The sequence below is a fragment of the Hirundo rustica genome, chromosome 6, assembly GCF_015227805.2.
Source record: "Hirundo rustica isolate bHirRus1 chromosome 6, bHirRus1.pri.v3, whole genome shotgun sequence".
NCBI lineage: Eukaryota > Metazoa > Chordata > Aves > Passeriformes > Hirundinidae > Hirundo > Hirundo rustica.
In genome coordinates, this window is record NC_053455.1 from 7,295,863 (window position 1) to 7,321,381 (window position 25,519).

General features: G+C 41.1%; 1 protein-coding gene across 2 annotated transcripts in view; it reads left to right on the forward strand.

The window, feature by feature from the left end:
* BRF1 (BRF1 RNA polymerase III transcription initiation factor subunit) overlaps positions 1 to 25,519 on the forward strand; it is a 171,875-nt gene that overhangs the window by 47,542 nt on the left and 98,814 nt on the right. For both annotated transcript variants that reach the window (XM_040066096.2, XM_040066097.1), the window contains one exon: positions 20,993 to 21,024. In XM_040066096.2, the coding sequence (XP_039922030.1) occupies positions 20,993 to 21,024 (32 nt within the window). The remainder of the gene's footprint in view (positions 1 to 20,992; positions 21,025 to 25,519) is intronic.

Consider the following 25,519-nt stretch of genomic DNA (forward strand, 5'->3'; position numbering starts at 1 on the left):
GATGATGGGGGGCTTTGAGCTGGGCAGCCTCTGAGACTGAGGTTGAGTTATTTTGGGGGTCTTAGGTGGTTTTTTTTGGTAAGAGGTCATAGGTGGGATCCTCCTGAGGTCAGGCCGAGGCAGCCAAGTGAGACCTCCCTCCTGAGTTATTTGCAAAAGAACATTTCTGATTAATGTGTAAGAAAAAGAACCTTTTCAGTTTGGGCGTTGGGAGCAGAGGCTGTCAGGAGAACGTTCGGTACCTTGAAGTCTTTCAGACGTAAACTTGAGCTGGGTGGGAAAGCACAAGGAGCTTTTCCTCCCTGGCTTCCTCTGCCCTGTGAACCTCCCTTTTGTTTGAGGGAAGATCACGAAGGCATTGTCGGATCCCAGCAGGCAAGAAGGGTTTGGGAAAAAGCTGGGCAGCTGAATGGGGCAGCACTTTGTTATTTCCTATCTGTCTGCAGTACTTGTGCTTTATTGCCAAGCTATTTGAAAGTCTCCTGGTTTAATGTGTTTATTTTCATGTCACAGAAAGGGAAGTTGGGAGTATTTATCTTCATTTCCAGGTGCAGAACTGAGGCTAAGTGACACATCCAGAGTTACCCAGAAAATCTGTCACGGAGTAAGGAACTGGCCTCTTTAATCCTTGGTCAAGGCAGCAGCTACTGGGCTTTTCTGCCATGTTGGCCTTTGCAAGAGGAGTTCAGCTAATTCTCTCTTGAGCATTAGCAGCTCTGGCAGCTCCATGCTGTCTTGGGGAGCTTTGTGCAGCCTCGCCATGAGAACCTTTGATGGATACATTCTTTGTTTCTCTACTAACACTTCAAGGTCTGGCTTTGCAAGGAAAAGGGCAAGACTTCCCTTTTTATTAGAAAGGAAAAATTAGATCTCCAGCAATCTTTTGACCTCTACTAAAACTTCCTGGAGCCAGCAGACCCTAGCGTTCCTGATTAAAAAGTTAACTTTTGAAATAAGGCTTTAATCAAGAAATTTTAAAGCTGTGGTTAGGGAGGTTAATAAAACCAGTTTCTATTTCTCTCTGGTTAAGGACATTCTTTTTAGTAACTGACCTTTTACTTTTTTTTTTTTATTAACTGCTCTTGCATTGAAAATGTGTTTTGTTCAAGTGTGGAGTGTGACAAGGACATAAAAGAATTAAAATGGATTTTAAATTGCACAGTTAAAATACATATAATATTTACTGAGGCAAATTACTTCATTGGTAAAAGACGCCAGGAACTTACTTCATAGTAAGTTGAACAGAATATTTTCAGTTGGAACTGACCTACACTGATCATCCAGTCCAACTGCTTGACCAATTCAGAGCTGACCAAAAGCTATACCGTGTTGTTAGGGGCATTTTCCAAATGCTTCTTAAGCACTGACAGCCTGAGGGCTTCAACCACCTCTCTAGGAAGCCTGTTCCAGTGTTTGACCACATTCTTGGTGAAGAAATGTTTCCTAATGAAGCATTTGCTTGGACTTGAAGGCTTGCAAAAGCCTTGTTCACTTAATTTCAAAATGAAGTTTTAAAATTGCCGTGTTTTTGAGCGGATGGATTTTAGCTGGAAGAGTTTCATCTATTAAGAAAAAATTGCTGCCTTAAATGGGGTGTGACTGTTGTTGCCCCATGTCATTTGCATAGATTTCCAAAGAGTTGGGTGTTTGGTAATGCTTGGCTTTTGTGATCATTCCTATTTAGTAGCACACGAGAAAATGCCGGAGATGTAGGGAAGAGGGCAGCCGGGGACAGCAATAGAAATTTAATTTCTGCACCTTAATTTCTCCCCATCACTCTCTCCTCCAGCCAGGGCTGGACCTGTTGAATTTCAACAGCAGGGCTCATGACCTGAAGCCTGCATATCCAGTCTGCTTTTCCATGGAATGGAGGAGAATCACATCCTCTTTCACTTGCAGTGCTGCCTCACACATTTTTTTCCCTATAAAGAGGTATGTATAAAGCAAGTGTGGTGCTGAGAGAATGACGTGTTTCATGTTTCCAGCTGGTGGGAAAGTAAAATTTTCCTTTCCATGTGCTCATTGACATTTTATATTCCACTGTGGGTCCTCTTCCCTGCTGCATCCCCTTCCTGCCAGGGCTGCTCAGGGGTGGGCAGCAGTGGGACAGTGAGGCAGAAGGAGCCTCTCAGGTATCTCACCTGGCCTCCAGCTGTGTTGCAGCAGAGCCTGTGTTTCCTAGGTCCTCTGGATGTCTTTGTGGCCACCGAAGTGGTGCTGGGTACTTGAATTTCTCCACTTGTGTCCGATGGCTTGCAGTGTTTTTTAAAGAGAACTCCTTGAGGACAAAATAACCTGAAGCCTTTCAAACTGGTTGTGTGGCCCTGCACCCTGGGGGACAGGGCTGGAGACACGGTTAGTGGCCCTCAGGTCCTCCTCTTGTTTTTGGAAGGGAAAGCCATAAACCTTACTTGTGCCTGAGTCAGATGTGGCAGGAAAACAGTGAGCGTGATTGCTGACTGGAATTATCCTGCAGGGTGCCCTGCTCTGGGAGTCATGGGAGCTTTCTGCTGGGAGGCTGCAATTTTAATGTGGAGATTCTGTACTTGGGTGATTTCCTTTGTTCCTTTAAGATTCTGAAAATATAAAAGGGCAATGGAACTTTACATTGTGGCGTGTGTCAACTCAACATCTGACTGTTTAAATCCTTGTGCTAAATGCCCATTACGGATGCTGCAGGGAGGGAGGGGAAAAGCTGCTGTAAGTGCAGTAGTGATAATTGACCCACTTAAGAGAGCTGCTCTAATTTTGCATGTTACAGCATCCTGGAAATTCAGATAAGAATGTTGATCTCTCCAGCTAATAGGATTTCTAAATATATCATCCAAAAGAAGCAGGAGGACTGCAATTTTGCACGCATATGTGTGTGCTCAGGCTAATGTTTTGTTTAAGAACTGCACACTCTGAAAATTTGCTGTTCACTTGTTACTAACTCTGGATGAAATAGAGCTTGACCTTTGGTCCTGCCAAGGGGAGACCTGATCATGCCCCATTAAATTCACTGATGAAATTCTCACCAGCTTTTGTGTAGAGAGGTGACCAACTTTTTTCCTTTCAGGATGTTGGTGCACAGCAGGTGGCTCAAATTGTCAGCTTTTCCATAATGCAGCATTAAACAAACCATCTGCAGAGATGGAGAGGGGGACAGGGTCACAAGATGGCCTATCAAGATTACAGATTTTGGCTGGTGTTGATAGCTTTGTTTTCCTCATTTAAGGGAAATTTTGAACAGTAGAGGTCAAAATAATACTCTGTTGAAATCTGTTGGCAGAAGTACTTTATTGCTTTACAGAGCAGTGCGTTTCAAGTCTCTCTCTGGGCAGTTTTTTTCCCAAAGCACAGCACTGGGGTGGCCTCAGCTCCAGTCCTGGGTGCAGTTTTGGGCACCACGGTATCAAAAAGACATTAAGTTGTTCGAGTGTCCCAAGGAGGGTCACGAGGATGGTGAAGGACCGTGAGGGGAGGCCATACGAGGGGCAGCTGAGCTCTTGTGGGTTGTTCAGCCTGGAAAAGAGGAGGCAGAGGGGAGACCTTATTGCAGCCTATGACTTCCTCATGGGAGGAAGAGGAGGGGCAGACACCGATGTCTTTTCTGTGGTGATCGGTGACAGGAGCCGAGGGAATGGCCTGAAGCTGTGTCAGGGGAGGTTTGGGTTAGATATCAGGAAAAGGTTCTTCACCCAGAGAGTGGCTGGGCACTGGAACAGCTCCCCAGGGAAGTGATCACAGCACAAAACCTGACAGAGCTCAAGAAACATTTGGACAATGCTTGAGGTGCCCTGTGCGGGGTCAGGAGCTGGACTTTGATGATTCTTGTGGGTCCTTTTGAACTCAGGATGCTCTGTGACTGCTGAAAACCTTGGGTTTTGCAGTCAGGAGAGCTGCTACACCTACGTTGTTTTATTTCTGGAGGTCCTTTGCCCTTGCCCATCATACCCTCCTGTGTTGGGACAAACAAGAATCACTGTTGCTTTTGAAATGAAGGGACAGGCTTCTGGAGTAGGTTCACTGAAGCCTTTGTCGCTGTGGGCTTGAATTACATGATGTGTAGGTAGGAGAAGTGTTTGGCAACCCTGTGCTCCCTCCCCATGTCAGGCCTTGTGTAACCCAGAAGTACTTAAAGCAGAATCATCTGAGCCAGATTTTTAATGTGTGCAATACTGGTCTGTCATTGCATGCATAAAAATAATAATTAATGAAGTGAATTGCGAGGGCTGTCCTCATAGTAATTAGGCTCCAGTTTGGGGTGTCTGAACCGATGAGACATTCTCATGGTAAAGGTGAAACAAGGGAAGAACCAGAAGCAGGGGAGATACAAAGGCATCAGTAATTCTGAAGTGGAAATACAAGGGACAGCCCTCACTGGCAGCACTGAGAGGGGGTGAAACTGAGAGGTGGTGGCAGAGGAAATGGGGGATAACCACGGGAACAACGTCAGGATGAGTTCTGGGTGATGGATGAGGGGAGGGAAGTGTGATGGCAGGAGGCCTCCTTCCAGGGAAATAAATACAAAGGAGGGCTGATAAGGGAGGGATCACACCTCTGATGTTTTTGACCTTCAGTGATCCTTGCATGCTTGTGAAAATAAATATTTAACAATCTTCTTAAAGCTTGTTTGAAAGAGGAAATAATTAGGTTGGCTCTCAGCTTAATACGGTTTATCTCTGCATCTGAATTTTGGGGCTTATGTCAGCAAAACCAGAATTACAACTGGGTGGTGTTTTGACCTGATGGGAGCTAATATGTTGCTAACACCAGCTAAACAAAAACAGTGGGGTACAGCTGGTCATTGTGCAGCACATTCTTGCTTTTGTGAGAGGATGTGCTGGATGTGGGGTGGGATGAGGAGCCGTATCCCCTTCCTTCCCTGCATGGCCACACCCCTCTTAATGGGGGGGAAAGAAAAAAAAGGGCAAAAGCATTACCTGATGCTTTGTTTAAATAAATCCTGATAGCAAACATGATCAATTAGGGTTGATATTTTTGATTCAGTCACTGAAAAATATTCCTGCTTGTAGTCATCACTAATATTTTATGCATTTTAATACTTGAAAAGTCAATTAGAAAATTAAATGCTTTCTTTCATTAAAATAAAAGATTGTGTATTTGAATTTTAATGCGGTAAGAATGCTGCCTCAGAACACAAAGTCATTTTATTAGATTAATTAAGATCAGTAATGCAAAATAAGGTGAACAAAAGCCAGTGCTTTGAGACCTATAAGCTCTTCTGTGCTTGCTATCTGCAAATATTTCAGCTTGAGGTTTTCCCAAACTGTGTCCACTTTCATCCTGTTCTTAAGTCTTATGCAGCTTTTTCTGTCTTGCAGTTTTTGCTGTCTTATGAACAAAGAGAAGGTATGTCAGAGAAATAATATTACCTGTCAAATTTGTTTTGTAAAAACAGGATTCATTCTCACACCTGACCCGGCCTCATATCTTGAAAGTGGTCTTGATAATGATTTCTTACATCCTAGTAAAGTATAAGCCTTTTAAAAACGGGTAAAGGTTCTTCTCAAGAGTTGTCTTCTTTCCTTCAGATGTTTGCCACTAGGATTTTGTTTGCACGGTGTAGTTTTCATACACAAACTTCATTCTGGAACTGCTTCTCAATGAAACATTTCAGCATTTTGTAATTCCTGCCAAGTACAATGGTGAGCTGAGCCTTTTCTAACTTTTCCCTGTTCGTCTGCCTTTACGGCAAGTCCATGTCCTTCCTCGAAGGCAAAAGAAAATGTCTTTTCAGTTCAACTGCCAGACTGGCTCAGTATTGTTGTAAGTATGAATGATGTAACACTCAATCACATGGTGGTATGTCTGCTATTTTCCCCTCTTTGCGAGAGAGAATAATCTTTCCATCTTATCCAGTTTCAAGAGCCTGGGAAAATAGCAGCCTTAAATGAGGCCCAAAAGAACCAAAATCTTGATTTCTTCCAGAGCTTTTCTTTTGAAGCCAGATGTTCCCCAAGTCTTCTTTATTTTGACTTGCTAATTGGAAATAAGATGTTAAAGATAACGTGTGCTTTGAAGCTTATGCATTGTGTATTTTATTTAGATTTAATCCTTTAAACATTTGACAATAAAACATAAATTGCAGAGCTCTCAGATCAGCTGTAAGTGAATCGTTTAAGTTTTCAGCATCCTTCCAGTTTGGGAGAAATGCAGTAGTCTCAGTGATGTTTTGACTGCGTGTGTTAGTAAAGTGCTATCAGATTTGCTAATCAGTATTTTTTTAAATGGAGATATATTGCTGTTTCGTCAATGAAGGAGCAGCTTGGCTCCCAAAAATAAAATCTTGCCTTATGCCTTGGCAGGGAGTAGAAATCTGAGTGCTCTTCAGATTCCTTTTGTGTTAATAAGCAAGGAGGAATAGTGAACCATATATTTTATGTTGTTATATGTCATAATGAAAAGCAAATTTTGAAAGAGGGGAGATAATATAGACTGAAAAAAGCAGCCTTTTAGTGTAGGCAAAAAATAGCATATAACTTCTACTAGGTTATGGTATTTTTAATATGGAGAGAAAACTATGCAGTATAAATGTATATTCAGCAACATGACGTGTACTAAGCAAAATGGAAAATCCCTTATTACATAAAAAACAGAAATCTGAACATTGCCTCTGTCTTATTGTAAGGAGAAATTCTCACCTTCTCTGTTTTAGAATATTTTTCCCTCTGCAGTTGATCTTTTAAACATTTTATTGTGCCTGTATTGGCCTTGCAGCTTCCAAGGGAAAACAAAGTTGGTTTTGTCATTTCAGGGGCTGTAATGTGTGGCACAGCTCTGGGGCAGACAAGGAGCTGGTGGTTCAAGTTAGACTGCAGAAGATTTGAGAGGTGACCTGAACCTGCCTGTTTCTGAGAAAGGACCACTGTGCCCTCCCTTTGCAAGGCATTTTGCCCCATTCTAGTTCACTTGCATTAAAAATACACTTATTTTCATTCCTTAATGAATCCATGGCTTCAGAGTCATGCAGTTCTGCCTATCCAGCTCTGAAGGCTGTGAGATTATAGATGATTTTCTGTGACTCTCGCTTCTGGGCAAAAGAGCTGGACTGTCTAAATTGAGACTATTTCTTTTGAAATTTGCTATTGAAATCACCAGTGGACCATCCATCCTTGATCTCCAGGGAAATGAGGAAAGAAATGCAAAGTAATTTTTAGTCATTACTGAGGAAGTCTTCTTTTAAAGAGACATGGGGCTGTTTCAGCCGCTGCCTCTCACTTGGTACCTAGGATCAGAGAACTTACAATTCACACTTATCTGGAGTTCAAAGTTTGGTTTTCCCACGTGAGTGCTTTTAACTTCTGCAGAATCTAAGCTGAATTTTCCCTTTGAAAACTTTGTGTCCTTAAAGGATCAGTCTTCTAGAGGATGCACCAGATGGACTGCATCTGTGCTGCTGTCTCTGAGAGACTCCCAGTTCACTGCATTCTTGTCACATCTGGGAGGACCCAGTTCATTGCCAATAATTATTTCCAGTGCATATTCAGATTATAGTTTTCCAGTTGAAAAATACTTTTTGTCAATGTTCAGTTTCATATTTATTATCATTCACCTTCACTCTGAACTCTCCCTGTGGCAGAGGAAAGCAACTCAAGTATCGACTGCTGCTGTTGTCATTCCTCAGACTTTGAATGGGTGGCTTCAGTGTCTCAGCTGTTTCTCAAAGTCTTTCAATGGTGAAACAAGAGAATGCTCCAGTCCTTGATTTGTGCTGATATTGTTGGCAGCCCTCCCAGCAGAGCTGTGAACTGATCACTTTCCTCCTGTTTCAGCTGGAGAGTTTGGGAGCACCATCAGGAGCCGGGAACATTGGCTGAGAGGTGGTATCCACAACATGAGGGCAACATCAAAAAAAGAAATTTCAAAATAAAGATTGACAGAAGAGTTTCATTGCAACAGTCCTTCCTACTGACAGACTCTAGGGTAGGATGAAAGACAATACAGTGTGTTTTCCACTGTTCTACAGCAGTCAGGGAAATGTTTTTAAAGGTAAAGTATCTGAAGGTTATGAAATTTGTAGAAAAGCCTGTGCCCTATGCAGGATTGTAGAATAATTTCGATTAGAAGGGGCCTATGGAAGTAATTTCTCCATTCCCTGCATGCATCCTCAGTAGGTTCCTTAAGCCCTGCTCTGGTTGAATGTTGATTGTCTTTAGCAATGGACATATCATGTTCTCTCTGGGCATTACTACTGTCACGCCAAAGGTTTTTTTTTCCAAATATGTAAACAGATTTTTTCTTGCTACTCTTTGCTTCTGAGAAGAATTTGGCTCTGTATTCTCTGTACCCTCTCATTAGGCAGCCAGTGTTAGGTGTGCCCTAAAACCAGGCTGACAAGCTTGGTTCTCTCAGCTTTTCCTTGTAAATTACTTGTTCCAGCCCCTCAGCCATGTCAGTGTCACTCTGATGTTTTACTTCAGAACCCAGATCTGACCAAGGCTCTCCGGGTTCAGCCTCACTGGTAGTCAATAGCGGGGAATATCCACCTCCCTGGACTGCTGGCTGCTCTTTTGCTAACATAACTCAATACCTCTTTGGACTTTCTCAATGCCAGAGCCCACTGCTGGCTGCTGCTCAGCGTTTCTGTGGGGACGCCAGCTCCTTTGTGCCAGCTGTACCTTCCCTGGGCAGCCCCAGCCCGTCCTGTAGCGAAGGGTCACTCTGTCTTTGCATGTGAGGCTTTTTAGGAAGTTGAAGGGCAGATGCAGCTCCTGTCAGCTCAGTTCTCCAGCCTGCTAAGATCCCTCTGAGTGGAGCCCCAGGCTCTGCTGCAGGACTGCTCGCCCAGCTTGGTGCCATCTGCACACCTGCCTGGGGTGCCTCTGCCTCCCTGTCTCACTGCTAATGGAGACAGCATTGTCCCCGAGGGATGCCTGCAGCAGCTGTCTGCTAATTGGACTTTGTACTATTAATCCCAGCCCTTCAAACCTGGCAGTCCAGCCAATTTAATGCTTGCCTAGGCCAGCAGGCCAGGCCATGGTGTCTCAACGACTTGGCTTTAAGAACGTGGCAGACCACGTGTTCAGCTTTGCTGAAGTCACAGAGAGCAGCTTCCATTGCAGTGCCAGTGTGCCTGAGCTGGTGTTGGTTGGGGGCTGTGTAAAACTGATGGGTAGGTGACACTTTGCACAGGGGTACAGCTGAGCTGTGTCTGTGCACAGAGCGGGTTTTTTGGCTGGTGCTCTGCATGGAGACTTTCTCTTTGCTCAGAGTCTGGAGCTCTCTGTCTTCTGATGGGCAACACAGCAGGTGCTCAGTGATTTAATTTCAGTTTTTTTTAAAGCACTGGTGACTAAAGCCTGTTCCTGGCTTGCACAAACCCCAGATTCACTTCTGTAAGGGGAGTTAAAAGCTGAGAGGGGAGTCAGGGCCGAACACCGCCCATTCTCCTTTTGAAGCTGTTGTTGCTGTGCAATCTGAGAATTGTGAGGCCAGGAGAAAGGCAAGCAAGCGGAATCTCTTGTAGGTGAATGGCCAAGCTTAAAGAGCCTAGTTCAGCTTCTTTCTCTAAGGTTACTCCTGTGTGTTTACTTTCTTACAAATATATTAATTATATATTACTCTCTAATGCATAAACAGTTGTGGCAATAGGACAGTAATTCCAGTTTGCCTCCTCCCAGCTGACAGTCCTGTTGCTAGAGGTGTGGAATTCAGAGTGTTTCATGGAGAAGGTCAGTATTTTTATCTGATTAGAGAAACTGAGGCATAGAAGGGAAGCAAAATGACTTGCTCATCAAGATGTAGATAGTTTTGTGTCCCGTGTGCATCTATACCTCTTACTGCTGCCTCCCATAATGTAGGAGCCCTGTTGTACGTATTGCTTTCTGTTTAATTTTCCTAAGACACTAGACTATACTTTCCCAAGTATATTGGCTAAATACATTGGAATTTTTAGCTAACATTTCCAAGAGGAGCAAGATCTGCACTAGTTCTGGTATTGCACTGAGCTTGTTAGCAAAATTCTAGGCCGAATTTATAAATCTCAGTGGTGAGAAAAAAGTGATCATTTTTCTTGAAAGCTTTGCAAGTATGACACAATCAGTGAGCAGCTGTAAACATGAGACTCACAATAGCATTCTCAGTTGTTGTTCAGAGCAGAGCTGTATTTTAGGAGCTCGCCGTCAGCGTGCTGGATAATGTTATTTGAAATCACACTGCTGGGTTACAATAAAACTACTGCAAGACGCCGTGAAAGGCGTCTAAGGAGATCTTTCCCAGCGTATCACTGGCAGTTTTTATTTTCCCAGAGGCAGATGATATGTACAGCATTGCTGACTTTTTTTTTTTTGCTTTCTCTCATGAAGGATTCCAGCCGCTGAGATAAGTTTACAGCTTCTTAAAAACTGATAATGACAGAGCAGTCTCTGTGCTGTAAGAGAGACGTGAGATAAGTGCTTGCCATTGCTGCAGCATTCAAAAGAAGATAATAAAAGGATAGCAGTTTAAAATGACACTTCAGGAAAATACCTTATTTTCCAGCTTGATTAAAGGTGTTTAATGAAAGTTGCTAACTTTTAAGAATATGAGAAATACCATTTGTAAGTAAATTAACTTAAGTGCGTTCACTAACTGATGCTGTGCAACTTTGTCTTGAGATGCTTTGAGAGTTCCTACCTAAGTGACGGAAATATTGACAGTAATACCAACAGAATTCCAATATCTTTGACAAGTGAATTGTACCATATTTCTTACTGAATACCTGAGTTTTCAGTAGGATATCAGTATGGCTATTCTGTCCCCTTCCTACCCTCTGTTCTCCCCACACACCGCACCCCAGTAAAGGGTTTTCCTTTATCCTTAATGATCCCTTCATGAAGATGTGTATCCAATAACAAAGCTGTTGACGCTCACTTTTTTTTTTTTTAACACTGAAAATTGATATGTGTACTTACAAAGAGATTTTAGAGCAAATTGGTGCAAAATCAAATTAAATATTAAAGTGAGTAACGGATTTTAAGTTATTGCAGAAGGTGTTTAGCTATGTGTGTTGGATAATAGAAGCAGGAAAATTAGGACTGTCGTACTTGAAAGGAGGGACTGAATCTGTGATATAACTTGCATCTCTTTATTGTAAGAAATTCAGGATGTCTTTTAGCTGTTAAACCCTTTTGCATGTTTTGCACAGGGGGACAAATTTCTTTGTGGATTTGCATAGAAAGAATGTAGCTCGGGTCTTTCAAAGGCAGGGAGTTGGTCTGAAAAAGAATTGTTGCCCATAAAGTTAGTCACCTGCTGGGGTATTATAGCTGAAATATATTTGAAAGCTTTCTTCTGTCACCTTTTGGGGAGACTCAGGAACCCCAGAGTCAAAAACGTGTATTACAGTAGCAAGATAATCAGGATATTTCGGAGCATTTTACCAAGGAAAGGGAAACTGTTACCTTCTTTATAAAAACATGATAAAGGATGGAATGTTTTTTGTCGGGCAGTGGCAAAAATGGAAACAGAAATCCATAGTCCTGAGGCACAGCCAAGAGTCCCTCTGGGTTATGCCTTTCAATTTCTCGGGAAAGATAGATTCCCAAAGGGAAGCATTTGTTTCCCATCCTTTTGTGTAGATAAAATACAAAGTGTATCAAATGCCTGTGACTGTATTTTCCCTGCTTAATAGATCACCTCAAAGATTTGTTCTAGTAATTGAACTCTGAAAAGTTACCTGCCTTTAAAATCTCAGGTATGCAAACTCCTCCCTCCACCTGCTCTATTATGCTTGTTGGACCAAATTTATTCTTGTTCTACAAGACAACCTTTTGAGACATAAATTTGTTTTAACTTTAAAATCCAGTATATTAGGTCCTTGAAAAGAATGTGTCTTGTTGAGAATTTTATTCATTTCAAGGTATGATGCATCACTTGTCCCTAGCCCTGAAATGTATTTTAAATTGGTATTTGGTATTTTGAAAGTTAGAAAAGCTGTTTCAGTTCTTTCTGGGTTTTTTTTTAGTTCTTATTGAGCTCTGCTCAGTTGGGCTGAACAGAAAGTATCTTCTTACCCTGCCAGTGACAGCTAAAGGCAATCTCTCACTTGTGCATTGCTGGGAAGTAGAAGTGAAGATGTGTTTGCATATTGCATCTTGTCCACAGGTTGGTAAATTCAGATGTGCTAACTCAGTGCTTCTGTCTGTTATCATATCCCAAGACATCTGGGTAGCTGTCCAAGGAGGTAATTTGAGTTTTCTATGCTCCTACTGCCAAATAAACCTCCCTTGAACACTCCTCCAGTGGTACTGTAAAGTGCAAGATGCATTATTATATAATTTGGTAAAATGCTTTATTAGTAACTCATCTGGGATATGCTGCTATTTATGAACCATACGGCAACTCTCTGTAATTAAAACCGAATTCAGCATACCTCAGTGCTGTTATGACTTACGTAGTTTTCTGCTACAGTGAACATGCAGGAATCTTTTTTTAGGTTTAGTGTAGGCATTTCTTAAATTGAAAATATGGGGCTGAGGATTTTTCAACTCACCAGTGCAGTGCATCAATTTAGCTTCATGTATTTGTATTCATTTTATTGATAATACCTAAACCAGGCTGCTTTGAGGAGTTCAGCCACTGTAAAAGTGGGGTGGTGTCCTGACTTCAAGCCCTGCTGGTGAGCTCGTCCTGAGAGCCCAGTTTCCATCTCCAGGCTGAATTCAAGTTCTGTAAGAAACACAGGTGATTGGGGAAGTTGCTGTGAGTTCCTGTAATGCCTTTGATGGAACTTTGATTACTGTAAAAATAGCAATTAACAGTTTGGTAACCTCTGTGGGAGCATTGCTCCATCCATGCCCCAAGAGAGAGCCAGCCATCCATGGAGCCATGACACCTGACATTTTCCCAGTGGAGTGCTGTGGGTGTGAGGGAAGGTGAGAACACAGAGAGCTCTTCCACCTGCCCAGGTGAGGTTTTCTGATCAGCAGGAATACACCATTAGGGGGAAAGGAAAGCTTTTCCTGTAGTGCCCACTTCCAGAACACAAGGGCTCCCTTTGGTGCAGTTCAGGTAATGAAAGGTTTCTGTGGGTGTGTGCCTGTGGGCATCTGATAGAGAAGGGTTTGTCATTGTGTTGTGTGATATATGCAGAGATGGCTCTCTTAAAGGCCTTTGAGAGTGGGAAATCCAACACATCCCATTGTTGTACTTCCCACCAAAGGCCATTAAGGAGCCAGCAGCCTCGGAAGGGCAAGGATGCAATTCACTCCTTGTGAAGCCATATTTTCTCTTAAAACGAAGGCTCTAGTCTCAGAAATATTTTTTTTGCTAAATGAGTGACAGTATTTTACGTGTATGATATTAGATCATGCCTATGCCTGGATAAATCATGTCCACCGATCCTGGCAGGAAAGCAGCATCTGAGTTTGTGTGCATGTCCCAGTGCGGGGACAACAGCTGCCATGCTCCCATCTCAGCAAAGGTCTGCTGAGATAATTCACCCAGGAGCACTTAATACCAGTGCATTTGCCTCAGTATGGGTATGAAAGCGAAGATGTAACACTCGGCTTCTGACATGGGAAATGTAAAACATTCTGTGTCTACAGAATTTGTTTTCACTCTGATCTAATTGGGCACTGTAATGCTACTTTTTTAAAGAAGTGTAGGTGAGTGCTTACTATGGGTAAAACCAGAGTGGTACTGTGACAACTCTCACACAGGAACTGTGTTTCTACTTATAACAAGGGAGGTGTTATCAGTTTTATAACATTTCGGGTTGCTATAAAGCAGTAACTCCTTACTTGTTTTTGCTCCTTACTTGTTTTAAGGCTTCACTTTCAGATAAGGTAGGTCTTTGTGTTTTGGAGCAAGCTGGTGAAAACTGTGTGAACATTAAAGAGAAATTTGAGATGGTGGGATGGGGTGACGGGGAGATTGTCTCAGGCTCTAGTTTTGGAGAATGCTTTAAGCCACTGTGAGCTGGCACAGCCTCAGGAAAAGGTTATCTTGCTTTGGCCTTGCTTTCTCAGTCCTCCCTCAGTCCATCCCCTGCCTCCTATCAGGCCAGGTGTTTATGCAGTTACATGTGAGCTGGGGAGTTAATCCAGTTGAAAACAGGCAAACAAAAAAAGAAAAGAAAAGCCCGTTAATTTCAGACAGTTCCTTTGGCTGGTTTGCCATGTTGCTTCACAATTAGCAGCCATGGGGCGGGGGTGGTGATGAACTGTAATCAAGCTAGTTATGGCAGGGTTTTTTGGTTTGTTTTTCATATTTTTACATATTTCTAAACTCTTGCATTTGGCGTTTTCTGAAAAAGCAGAGTGTCTGGCTCATTATTCTATTGGTTTTCCTCTGCCACCTCTGAGCAGGGAGTGACTTTCTTCTGTTTCTCTCGGCCAGCTGCTTCATGTTTCCGAATGTGTGCATTGCTGCTGTGCTGAATACTTGAGAGCCATCTCAGAATAGTTCTTCTAAGTCTGCCCCTCTGACTTTGGAACTTTTCTTTCACTGTCGGTACAAGAGTCATAACCTTTATAGACTTTGTACACACAGAAAAGAGAGAGAACTGAACTCCTTTACATTGGCTTAAATCTTTACTATCAATGTCCTCCTTCACAGTTTCTTTGTAAAAGCCCACTTCGTTATCAAATTGTCACTCTGTGCAGATTTTTGGACTGTGCACTTTCATAGCTGCTCGTGTTTTCTGCAGTGATTTTAAAATTTAGTCTTCTTTCTTTTTACCATTGCAGCTTGAGCTTTGCTCCTTTCCTGCTGCCTCTCTCCCATTCTCATCTGCCAGCCCTGCTCTTCTTTTAAGTTCTTCCTTAAACCTTGCTTCTCCTAGCAACCTCTCGTTTTCCCTCACCAGTGCTTGTTCAATTTACTGTTCAGGGGACGGGGTCTCTCTTTCTTGTTTGGAGACTTTTTGTTGTTTGAATATAGCCAACTGTTATTTATACATGGCCACATCATTCAAGTTGAAGATTAACCTCATGTCTCTCAGAACTTTTAAATTAATATTTACATTTTCATTCTATGCTTAAATTTTCTTTTTGCTAAGCAAATATACTAACTAGATTAATCTTTCAGGGGCTTAGTATGGATATTCTTTGCATATTTTATCCCTTTGATACCCTGTATAATTGCAAGTTGACTGTACAAGCATTCTGAGACAAGAAACGTATTTTTTTACTTTTTTTTCCAGTTGTGTTGCACTGTGTTACAAATTTACATGTGACTCTGTAAATACTTGGCCCCACCCCACAAAGCAGGTTTTTTACTTCAAGTCAGTAACACTGGGAGCACAGCTTAGCCCCAGTCCTTTGAAGACCACGTTCTCCAAGGGCGGTGTTTTCAGAAGTGCTGAACGCTTGCTGCGTATTCCGCCAGCCTGGATGTTTTGGAAAATGTTCCTCTAAGTGGCAGTGACTCTGAAGACAATTACTGAGAAAAGCTGGAGCAGTAATTTGGGTAAGAGTGAAGTGTAGTGCGTTGGAGTCTGAAGGTTGATGTAGCTCATGGGCTTTGTATCCCTCCCGTCTGCAGCAGCTCAGATCTGTCGGCAGCTGCTGGAGATGCAGGTGGGGGAGAACTGGTGTCAAAGGCTGTTCAGGTCTTAGGTGAGGCAGAAAGCCCCACTTGTAACCCCTTCAGTTAATGCCAGGGAATCAGGCAGGCTGAATGCAGCCCCAAATGCCTGTCTGCTCTTTGATCTGCCTGCTGCTTGCACGATGCTGAATTACTGCTGCTGACTTTGCCTTAGCAATGCAGGTGGTGAGGCTGCACATGCTGAAAGAGAACTGCTGCAGAAACGTCCCTGACAGACCTAGGGAAGGAGTGGGGCACTGCTTTTCATTTTCAAATTGGAGATTTTAGAATACAGACTCGAGAGCAGTACACTTTTATGAAACACAGTCATACAGCTGTGTGCAAAGAAGAAAAAAAACCCCGCAGACCAAAATGCAGTTCCTTTTTTATCATGCATTAATCTACACATAAATAAAGATTGCTTTTTCTAAAAACAGCATTTGTGCTTAGCAATTTCATTTGTTAAGTGCTGTTTTCATTTGTGTACTCGAGTGCGGCTCGTGCTACGTGGACTTCTTTGCAGTGGCAAAAATGGAGACTGAAGACATTTTGGAAGCCAGCTCTGAGGGGATTCAGCCTTGAGGCAAAGCTTTCATTAGAGTTGTCAGAAATGAGTTTTCTACAAAAGAATTGAGTTTGGGTATTATTTTCTAATTGTTTTAGTCTGGTGTCATTGGAAAGAGAAATGTTTACTTTAAACAATTAGCGTTGTCAGTCTTAATTAATGGCTAATTAAAATAGTGAAAGTTTGTAAAGCAGCAGAGGTACAACCCTCATAAGTCATAATCAGAAATCATATAGTGTATGAAATTATGGAAGGGGAAGATTGTGAATTGAGTGTCAGTCTGAAAGGCTGAAAACTGGGTTCTGGGCCAGCCAAATGCTATCACTAGTTTTTCACCGTGATATCATCCCAATTCTGTATTCATGCTCGGTTTTGTCTTATCTCCATGTGTTTGTTAAAGAAAATGCTTCTGGGAAGTTCCCACTTGTTGTTTAGTTTATCCAGAACCCTGACACTGAAACTACAAATATTTCTTTCCATTAAGAACTTGATAAAATTTTGTTTTAATAATCAGATTTTTTTTTAGATTGCTTTTCAGACAGGTTTCTTATTAAGCTTTGCTTTTTTATTTGCAACCAGCTGAATTGCTGCTGTTGAGTACAGAAAGTGAGATTATGTTTAAATATTTTATATACTTAAGGGATCTGGATTTCGTTTTTGTGATGAACAGAAAGCCTTTCCGCTTAAGCTGAATAAGGTGTCGCTTCATTACAGTCAGCAGGACTTTTACGGATGTCAAATTTCTGCTGAGTGGCTTGCAGTCACAGTTCCTTGCCACTAGTCCTCCTTCGATGATATGGCTGCTTTTGTAGTAAGCTTGTAAAAACAAGTAAAAATGCTCCAAGGGTAACTTACAAAACCTAATTAACTAACTGAAATAAATACTAGACCCTTTGTCTTCTCCCTGCTTCTTAATATGGGCCTGGGTCTCCCAGATACAACATCCTGCACAGTGCAAGAATTTTGAAACAGCAGCATGAAATAATCTGAAGGTTTCCTGATTATTGTAGATTGTCAGACACTGAAGATTTTAATTTTTTAATGTTTTTTTTTTTAGGAGGGGTAACAACTTTATTGTAAATGATAGTTGTTACTTTAACAGCATCTTGCACAGTTTATTCCTGCAAATGGCAGGTTTGTGTCTGGCTAGATGATATTATTGAAAACCAGGGGGATTTTGCTGTAAAAGTACTTTAGGATTGCTGGAATATGTAAAATGTAGGTCTCTCTGAAGTACAAATGCATGATTGTTTTGGTATTTTGGGTTTTAGGTTTCCGGTACTATTCATTTCTTCATGAACTTTTGTTTCCTCTAGTGCTGAGAATGAGGTCATTCTTGCTATGAATCATGGAGCTCTCATGTTATCCACAGATTTTTGGATTATAAAGGCAGAAAAAGAACATTTTGGCCACTCTGTCTGACCTTTTGCATCATGTTGGCCAAAGGATTCCCTTGAATTTAATTTTTTGAAATAATGCCTTTAGACTTATCTCATCTTGATTTAAACATTTAGACATTTCTAGTGATGGACAGCCAGTTGCATACCTTGGTGAAACTTGCTTAAAGAATTAATAGCAAAGGAAAAGCAGTTAAAACTGTTAATGCTTTTTCTTTTCCATTTATTTATTTTTTTCTAATTTAGGCACATTTATAACCTAAGTCCCCTTGTGCCCTGTTATTTGCATGGGTCCGTCTACACTGCCAGTAGCTTTCCATCCCTTTAGGAGTTTTTTTCCATGTGGGTAGCAGTCTCCATATGTGAAATGATCATTGTTTTCTTCCAGCCTCAAAGAAAACATTTATCTTACGATTGTATAATTTTTGAATACATATTAAGTATTATCTGCTGTTTTCAGCTGTTGTATGTTCTCCTGGACTGTTCCAGCTCTAAAAAGAAGTTTGAAAACAAGGGCCTGTTTTTACAACCACTTCCTGCTGATAATCGTGCCCACAATATTCATAGTAAAGGCCAACCCAGTGCTACTGCATGACTCAAGTTTCCCCTTTTGCTTTGCTGTAGTAGCTACACATGTAATCAGGGAGAGATTTTGCTGGAGGCTACCTTAAATGAAATCCAGAAGTGCCACATTTTTACTGAGACCTTTGCTTACAGTTTTGGTGGACATGTGAACTAACTTCTCTAAGGAGCAAAGGAACTGTGTGTTAAAGCATCTATAGGGTAGCTCTGAACTGATTCAGGGCTCTCTGAACCCTGGTAGTGAAGTTCCCAGCTCCTTAGCTCTGATCTTGTATCACTGTAAATGCATCCCATGCTCTCTGTTTCTTCTTGGACAAAAAGGTGGGGTTGTTTTCCTTACAGTAATAAAGCCTAAGCATTTGTAATGTGTTAGTAAGTTTAGATTTTCCACCAAAGCGTATTTAACAGTTTGAGGAGCTTGAAGAATACTCTGGTATACAGATTTCATGACTCACTGAAATGCCTGGATTAGAAAAGCACCTCTCTGGCTCACGTGAAATCTGAATTAGCATTTGGCACTGATGCTCTTTCTGACTCCTCGTGTCTCCAGTGATAGCAGCCAGGCTCTAGGACCATTCAGTTACTCACTTTGGTGCCTCAGTAACTGATGAGATGCTTTTTTTTTGTGGGGGTTTTTTTTTTCATCCTAAGTCATGGTGAGATCTATCAGATATGAGTGGCAATTTTGCTTTGTCTCATTGGGGACAGTATCTCAGGGTGGGTGTAGAATAATCAAGCACTTCAAGACAATAATGAGCTAGCAACATTTTCAGACTTGGAATATTTCTTGAACACAAAATTGGCATAGTGATTTCTTCCTAGATCTGTTTGATGAGCTGACAATTATTATGGTTCCTTGGCAATTGCATTGCTAAAGTCTTTCAATTTTCGCTTTTTTTCACTTTTACAAAAAATCTGCACTGAATTCAGTATTTCTCTGTGTAGATTTCTAAGCTGTGTATTTTACAGATGGTTTTTGTTAGCAGTTTCCTTATTGTGTTAAAATTTCAGATCACTGTAATGTCTTGCATAATACTACCTATAATGGATTTTTGATCTTTTTTTCAGAGCCATACTGAATTTTCAGTTAATTAACTACCCAGCTATGCTGTGGTTTTTAATGTGGAAATTAATTTCTACCAAATAATATTAAGATAATATATTAAATTTCGTAACAAATTTGGAGTACATTCATACAATTTCAAATGCAAACTAAGGGTAGAAATGCTCAAGGATAAAAGTTCTTAACAAGGAAAATGTTTATGTATAAACTGATTACGTTATCTGAATTACTCTCCTTCCACAGCTGATAATGTTTAGGAGAAATGTGCTCTCTATTACTCTGGCTTACTTGAAGAACATTCACTAATATTTATGTTACCACAGTATGCACCAAACTACACTGATGTCTCTGCATTTTATTTAATGCTGGATTTCTTAACACATTGCTGCGTACAAAAACTCACATACACAGCCCTGCATACGTTTCTTTGCCTGCCTCGCTCTCTCCCCTTCTCTCACACTTTACCTTGACACTCCTTTTAATAATAAAACAATAAAACCAGAACCTTTTTACAACAGGTAAGGCCACACCTGAGTAGCTGATAGGAGATCCGGCATGTGCTCATTAACAACTGTAAAAGGGCACCTTTGCACTTTGGGCTTTAAGGTGCCTTTTTTATTTTCCCCCCCCCCCTCTCTGTTTTTGGTGCTGTTTAGACAATGCATTCATAAGTGTGCTTGCTTTCATTTAAATCTAATGGGAAACTTGTAGTGGTTTGGCTTGTTTTTAACTATTATGTTTTCCAAGTGTGCCCATAATGAGTAGATGGTGACCTAATATTTTGCAGCAGCACAGGATATCATGAAGGGAGTGAAAGCTGAAAGGTAACAGCTGATTTGCTTGGCTGGGGAAGGGAGGAGCCAAAGCAGTTTTCCCTTCCCAGCTCTTTGATGGGTCCTTATAGAAGAGAACAAAAGAAACCTATTTCAGTTTTCTTAGTTTGCTCTTCCATCTGAGGATGCTTAATATTCTTAAGTGTAGTAAGAGTATTCTGTCTTGATGCTGTTACTGGTTTTAGTTACCAAAGAACAATAGAACAACCTGAGTTGGAGGGGACCTTGAAGATCATCTCATTCCACCCCCTGCCATGTGCAGGGACACCTTCCACTAGTCCAGGTCACTCCAAGCCCCATCCAAGCTGGCCTTGAACACTTCTAGAGATGGAGCATCCACAGCTTCTCTGGGTAACCTGTGCCAGGGCCTCACCACCCTCACACTAACAAATTTCTTCCCAATATCCAATCTAACCCTACTCTGAATTTGAAGCTATTCCCCCTTGTCCTGTCACTGCAAGCTCTTCTCCATCTTTCTTGCAGGCTCCCTTCAGGTACCAGAAGGCAGCAATTGGATCATCCCGAAGCTGCCTCTTTTCCAGGTTGAACAATCCCAATTATCTCAGCCTTTCCTCATAGCAGAGCTGCTCCATCCCTCTGATCATCTAGGTGGCCTCCTCTGGACCCTCTCCAAGCATTCAGTGTCCTTCCTGTGCTGGGATCCTGGTGCTGGATGCAGCACTGCAGGTGGGCTCTGAGCAGAGCAGAGGACCCCCTTACCACTGGGTCTTTCTTAGGCTGCAGGATGTGGTGAGTACTGTAGGTCACACAAGTGGTTGGCTTGTTCCTTGAGACCATCACTTCACGGGGGCAAGCTGAGCAGTAAATTCAGCAGATGCTGGCAGGGTGATTTGGGCAGCTGAACAATTAACTGGGTCTTGGCTGTTAGCAGAATTGGTGAATTCACCTAACCCATGTTTGGTTTCTTTGACAGTTAACCTGGGTTTATTTCTTCCCTTTCTTTGGCTTGCTAATGAAATGAAATTAAGAAATATTGTCACATTCAAGAAGCATGTATGTTCCTTGACTTCTTTCACAGACATGTTACTTGACCTCAGCGACCTTCTTCAGGTATTGTACTCTCTTTTAATTTGACTTTTTTAATTAAGATGTTTTAGTTTTTCTCTAAAAATTCTCAGTGGAAAATCACTGGGTTTGGAAATTTGAGTAACGCGGGGTCAGATGCTGCATATTTTTAAAACAACAGTTGTTGAAGACAGAAATAACCTTTTTGGTAGGTAATGCTGTGTAAACATATTAGTGCACTTCAGAACTGTGTTTTATAAAATGTATTTTGAGAGAAATATGAACTTGCTCTGTCTGTGGAAATAGAAAACTCTACTGACATATGTTGTCTTACCCTCGTTCTCTCTGTTACAACTGTTTTACATACAATGCGAGTAGGTTACTTGCATCTATTTTTGTCCTCCCAGCTGTCTTGGTAAATGGCATCCCTCTGAAGACTATTTATTGCTTGAAGCAATCTGCTGGAATTGCAATAATCAAACGAATCTTTAATTCTGAAATTTAGTAACTTTCTTCTCTTTTTCTAAACTCCGATTGAATTATTTTGATTGCTCACAAGCAAACAGTACAAGTGTAGAATGGGAGGTCTGGTTCCTTCTAAACACGGGTAATTTTTCATGGTGATGGTTTTGAAATAGAATGATCACAGTAATATGAAGAATAGTCACAATGTGAACTAGAAGAGGTATTGTATCTGTAAGAGGAAAAGGGAAAGATGTATTGTCAGCAGAAAGAGACAAGAAAGATGGAATGATTTGTCTTTTCCCCTCTGTGAATTCCAGCCAGAAAAGATGCTGAGATGGGACTTCTGAGGAACAAAAGGTTAAAGAGGGGTAACTGAGGAGATGGGAGAGACAGAAATACATTACTAGTAGGGAAATAATCAACCCCTGAAAGAGAAAAACCCAAGATTTCAGTATCTTGATCTGCATTTAACTGTATCTTCTGATGAGCTCTATTTTATGGCTTCTTTAAGGTGAATCTGAGTAAACAGAAATGTTAAATGTTATTGTTAACTCTACCTATCCAGAAAGTCCTGTTGAAGAATACATAAATGAGTTTTTCAGGTTCTAGCTTGATATTTTTTTCCTCCTACCCTAAGGCTGTTTAAAAGAAAAAAAAAAAAAAATAAATCAAACAAACCCCCACAAACAAAACCACAAACCAAACAGAAAACCACAACTACGAACCAAGCAAAAAAAAATTAAATAAGTAAACCAAACCACCTTGGTAGCAAAGCATTTGTGGCCCAGGCAGAGAATTTCAATACATTCTGCTTTAGATCAGTTTTTGCCCAAAAAAACCCTGTACTTAAAAAAGAATTAGTTTATTGAAAATAGTTCATTAAATGGTACTATTTTACCTTGAAGTGCCTCTTTTTTTCAAGGACTGCTCTCCCGTCGTGAAGTTGGGATATAAATGTCCTTAAGGAAGAAGAGTTGGGAGCAGTAGTAGGAGTGGCAGTGGTATTATCTTTCCAGGGTATTTAATTTGTTCATACTCATCGGTACAAAATTTATCATAGTGGTCCAGGCAACTGATTTTCTTGTTGAAATGAGAAAGGTGTTGATTTTATATCCAAAAAAATCGCAACTGAAGTCTAAAAAATTAACTACTGCTGACCTGCATCAACTCTTGCTTAGAAACTAATAGAGAATGTTGAGATTTTTCTTCAGAATGTTCTTGATGCAGCTCAGTTGCAGTGGGAGGTGAGGGACCTGCAGGGCTCTTTGTCATCTGGCTGCAGGAATTTTGTAAGAAAGTCACCACATGAAACATCCTTACAGATTGTCTTCATGGAGGCTACTGACTGAATTACTGAACACCCTGAAATAGCTTTCAGTGCATTTGTGGGCAAAAAACCCCATACAATCATTAAGGGTGGAAAAGACCCCCAAGATCACGAAGTCCAGCTATGAACCATCACCATGTTCATCACTAAACCATGTCCTGAATCTGCTGTTACCTGCAGTTCAGCTTTTGTTTAAAGACCTGTCTTCTTTTCTTTCTTTCTTGATGATCTGTTTAGCCTTTTCTTTTTTTTAAAAAAAAAGGGGTAGAGGAATCCTAAGCATGACCTCTTAGGCTCTGGTTTGTACTTGTACAACCTCTCTTCCTATCTTTCTGGAGTTACTTTGGGACTTAAAAAAATATATATATTAAAAAAAGCTGTCCCCTACAGTGTAATGTGCTTTTTAGGATAGTATTGTGCTGCTAAAACTTAGCAATAGAGACTAATTTTCACTGTTAATGGCAGTCTGCGTAAAAAGTTGTATAAGTTTTCCTCTTATGCTGATGACTGAGATGTGGGAGTTTGTCTTGTTCCACTGGGGAACTGCTGCATTTTCATAATAACTTTTGGAGCTTCAAAATTGCTGCCATCTTGGGAAAAGACAAAAAGGTTTGTTTTTTTTTTTTTTTTTTTTTTTTTTTTTTTTTTTTTTTTTTAAATTGGAAAGGCAATTACCTTGGTGTTTTATCTTCACGTGAATTACATTTTATGTCTTGGAAATCTCCTGTTGAAAAGTGTTGTCAGATCCAGAATGCCTCTGATTCATTTGGACTTCAAAACATGATCTGAGACGAACTGAAAATATCCAGAACACTGCTGCAAATCGGGTGCCTTCCTTGTGCCGAGCAGTCGTGCTGCTTGTTGATGGAGTTGGAAGGACGACCAGTCATCAGTCTCTGACAGGGAAAGTACTTGCTTATATTTTCAGATCCTGCATTTTACTTGCAAATATAGTCCTTAGAGAGGTCTGCAATCAGGCCTTTTGTTTGCTTTTTTGTTAGTCCAATCTAAGCGACAGGCCTGGCTTGTTTAGGAAAGCTGCAAAGCCTGTCTAGCCTTGGCCAAGTTTAGATTTTCTCCCGTCTTTCCAAGCATCCCATCCCTTGCACCTGGAGACCTGCTTGGCTGAAGTTTGATCTCCTTGTGGTGAAAGGCTGCCTTTCACATCCTCAGAAAGGGCTGGGGTTTTTTTAAGTCTCTTGTCATCTCCAGTGTCGTGGTCTTTGCAGTGGGGTCCTAAAAGGCTTTGGGGAGAGGGGTTGGCAGTGCTCTGATCCCCAGTTCCAGCCTAGTGGAATATAAATTTTAGCATGCCTTGTGATGTGTCCTGCTGTTAAACAAGGCTGATGTTCTCAAAGAGCCAGGCTCTTTATAGGAGTGTGCAGCAGGAAAATTACCAGCGATGGATGTAATTAATTAAAATGGGATGTCTCTACTTGATATCAAGAAAAGGTTCTTCACTATAAGGACAGCCAAGTGGAAACAGGTTGTTTAGAGCAGTTTTGAAGTTTTTATCCATCAAGGCTCTCAAGATCCAGAACAACCTGGTCTGTTCTTGTGGCTGAGCCTGCTTGGAGCAGGAGGTCGGGCTGGAGACCTGATAAGATCCATTCCAACCTGAACTACACTGTGGTTCCAGGTAAGGAAGGATGCACAAGAAAGTAAAAAGCAGTAATTAGTATTTCCTTGTTCTCTCTTCCACTTCAAAACACAACTCTCACCCATATTTCTTCATCTGCAGTCAGTCTAGTCAAGTAACAGTACTTGCTTGTCGAGAAGGACTTTAAGTTACTTTTGAACACTTGTTTTCATTTATTTAATCTAAAGGCAGCATTGGGCTCCCTGACTCCCCTATGATTGTTGCAAATTATTACTCTTTGTCTTTCTTGCATAGATGGTTTGATAGTGGCTTATTGTACTGCTGTGGTATTGGAGGAAGAACTCCTGGACTGCCATAGATGTGATAAGCAGGAGGAGACTTTCCTTTGGAGTCTCTAGACTGAGGGCAGTGTTTTAAAGCCCAGTATGAGAGGGAAGCTGCTTAATTTTGATCTGTGTTTCTTTTGAATGACAGCCTGACAAGCTGAGTTTGCTACTTGTTTGTATTTTTGTGCGTTACCTTTTGCTCTAAAAGCAGTTTGGATCAAAAAAAAATAGGAAGTTTCAGTTTATTGCATGGAGAAAGGTAAAACAAAGTATTCTTTTAAAGACTCTACTCGTTTGCTTCAGTTTTTAATACCCTTTGTTCATTTAAAGTTATTAACATGTTGACTGTATTTGCCTTTATTGCCCCTATGCAAACTGCTGTTGATTGAGTTAATTTAAACAACCTGGTTGGGACCTTCAGGCATTGCTACACTAGAAATGTTAATAATGAATCAAATAACCACAGGTGCCTCTTTCCCCAGCAACAGACACTCTCCTTAAAAACTCATTTGCTTTTCATGCTTGCTTAATTATTTAGGCAAGCAGCCATGGATGTTTCACAGTGTGAATTCTCATCGTGTTCCAACTGCCCGGTCTTTGTCTTTCTAGAGGAATATCTTAACCACTGTCACCATTTGTAGTACTTTGCCAGAATGCCACACTATGGTCGTGAAAAGCCTTCTTGGAAATTGCTTGTGGAAGGGTTATTGATTTATAACTTTATGGAGCTTATGGTCAAACAAAAACTTCCATTCAACGTTGGCAGCTTTATTTCTTGCTACTGTCCAGAAGTTAACATGACCTGGTAACTGTATGAATGGG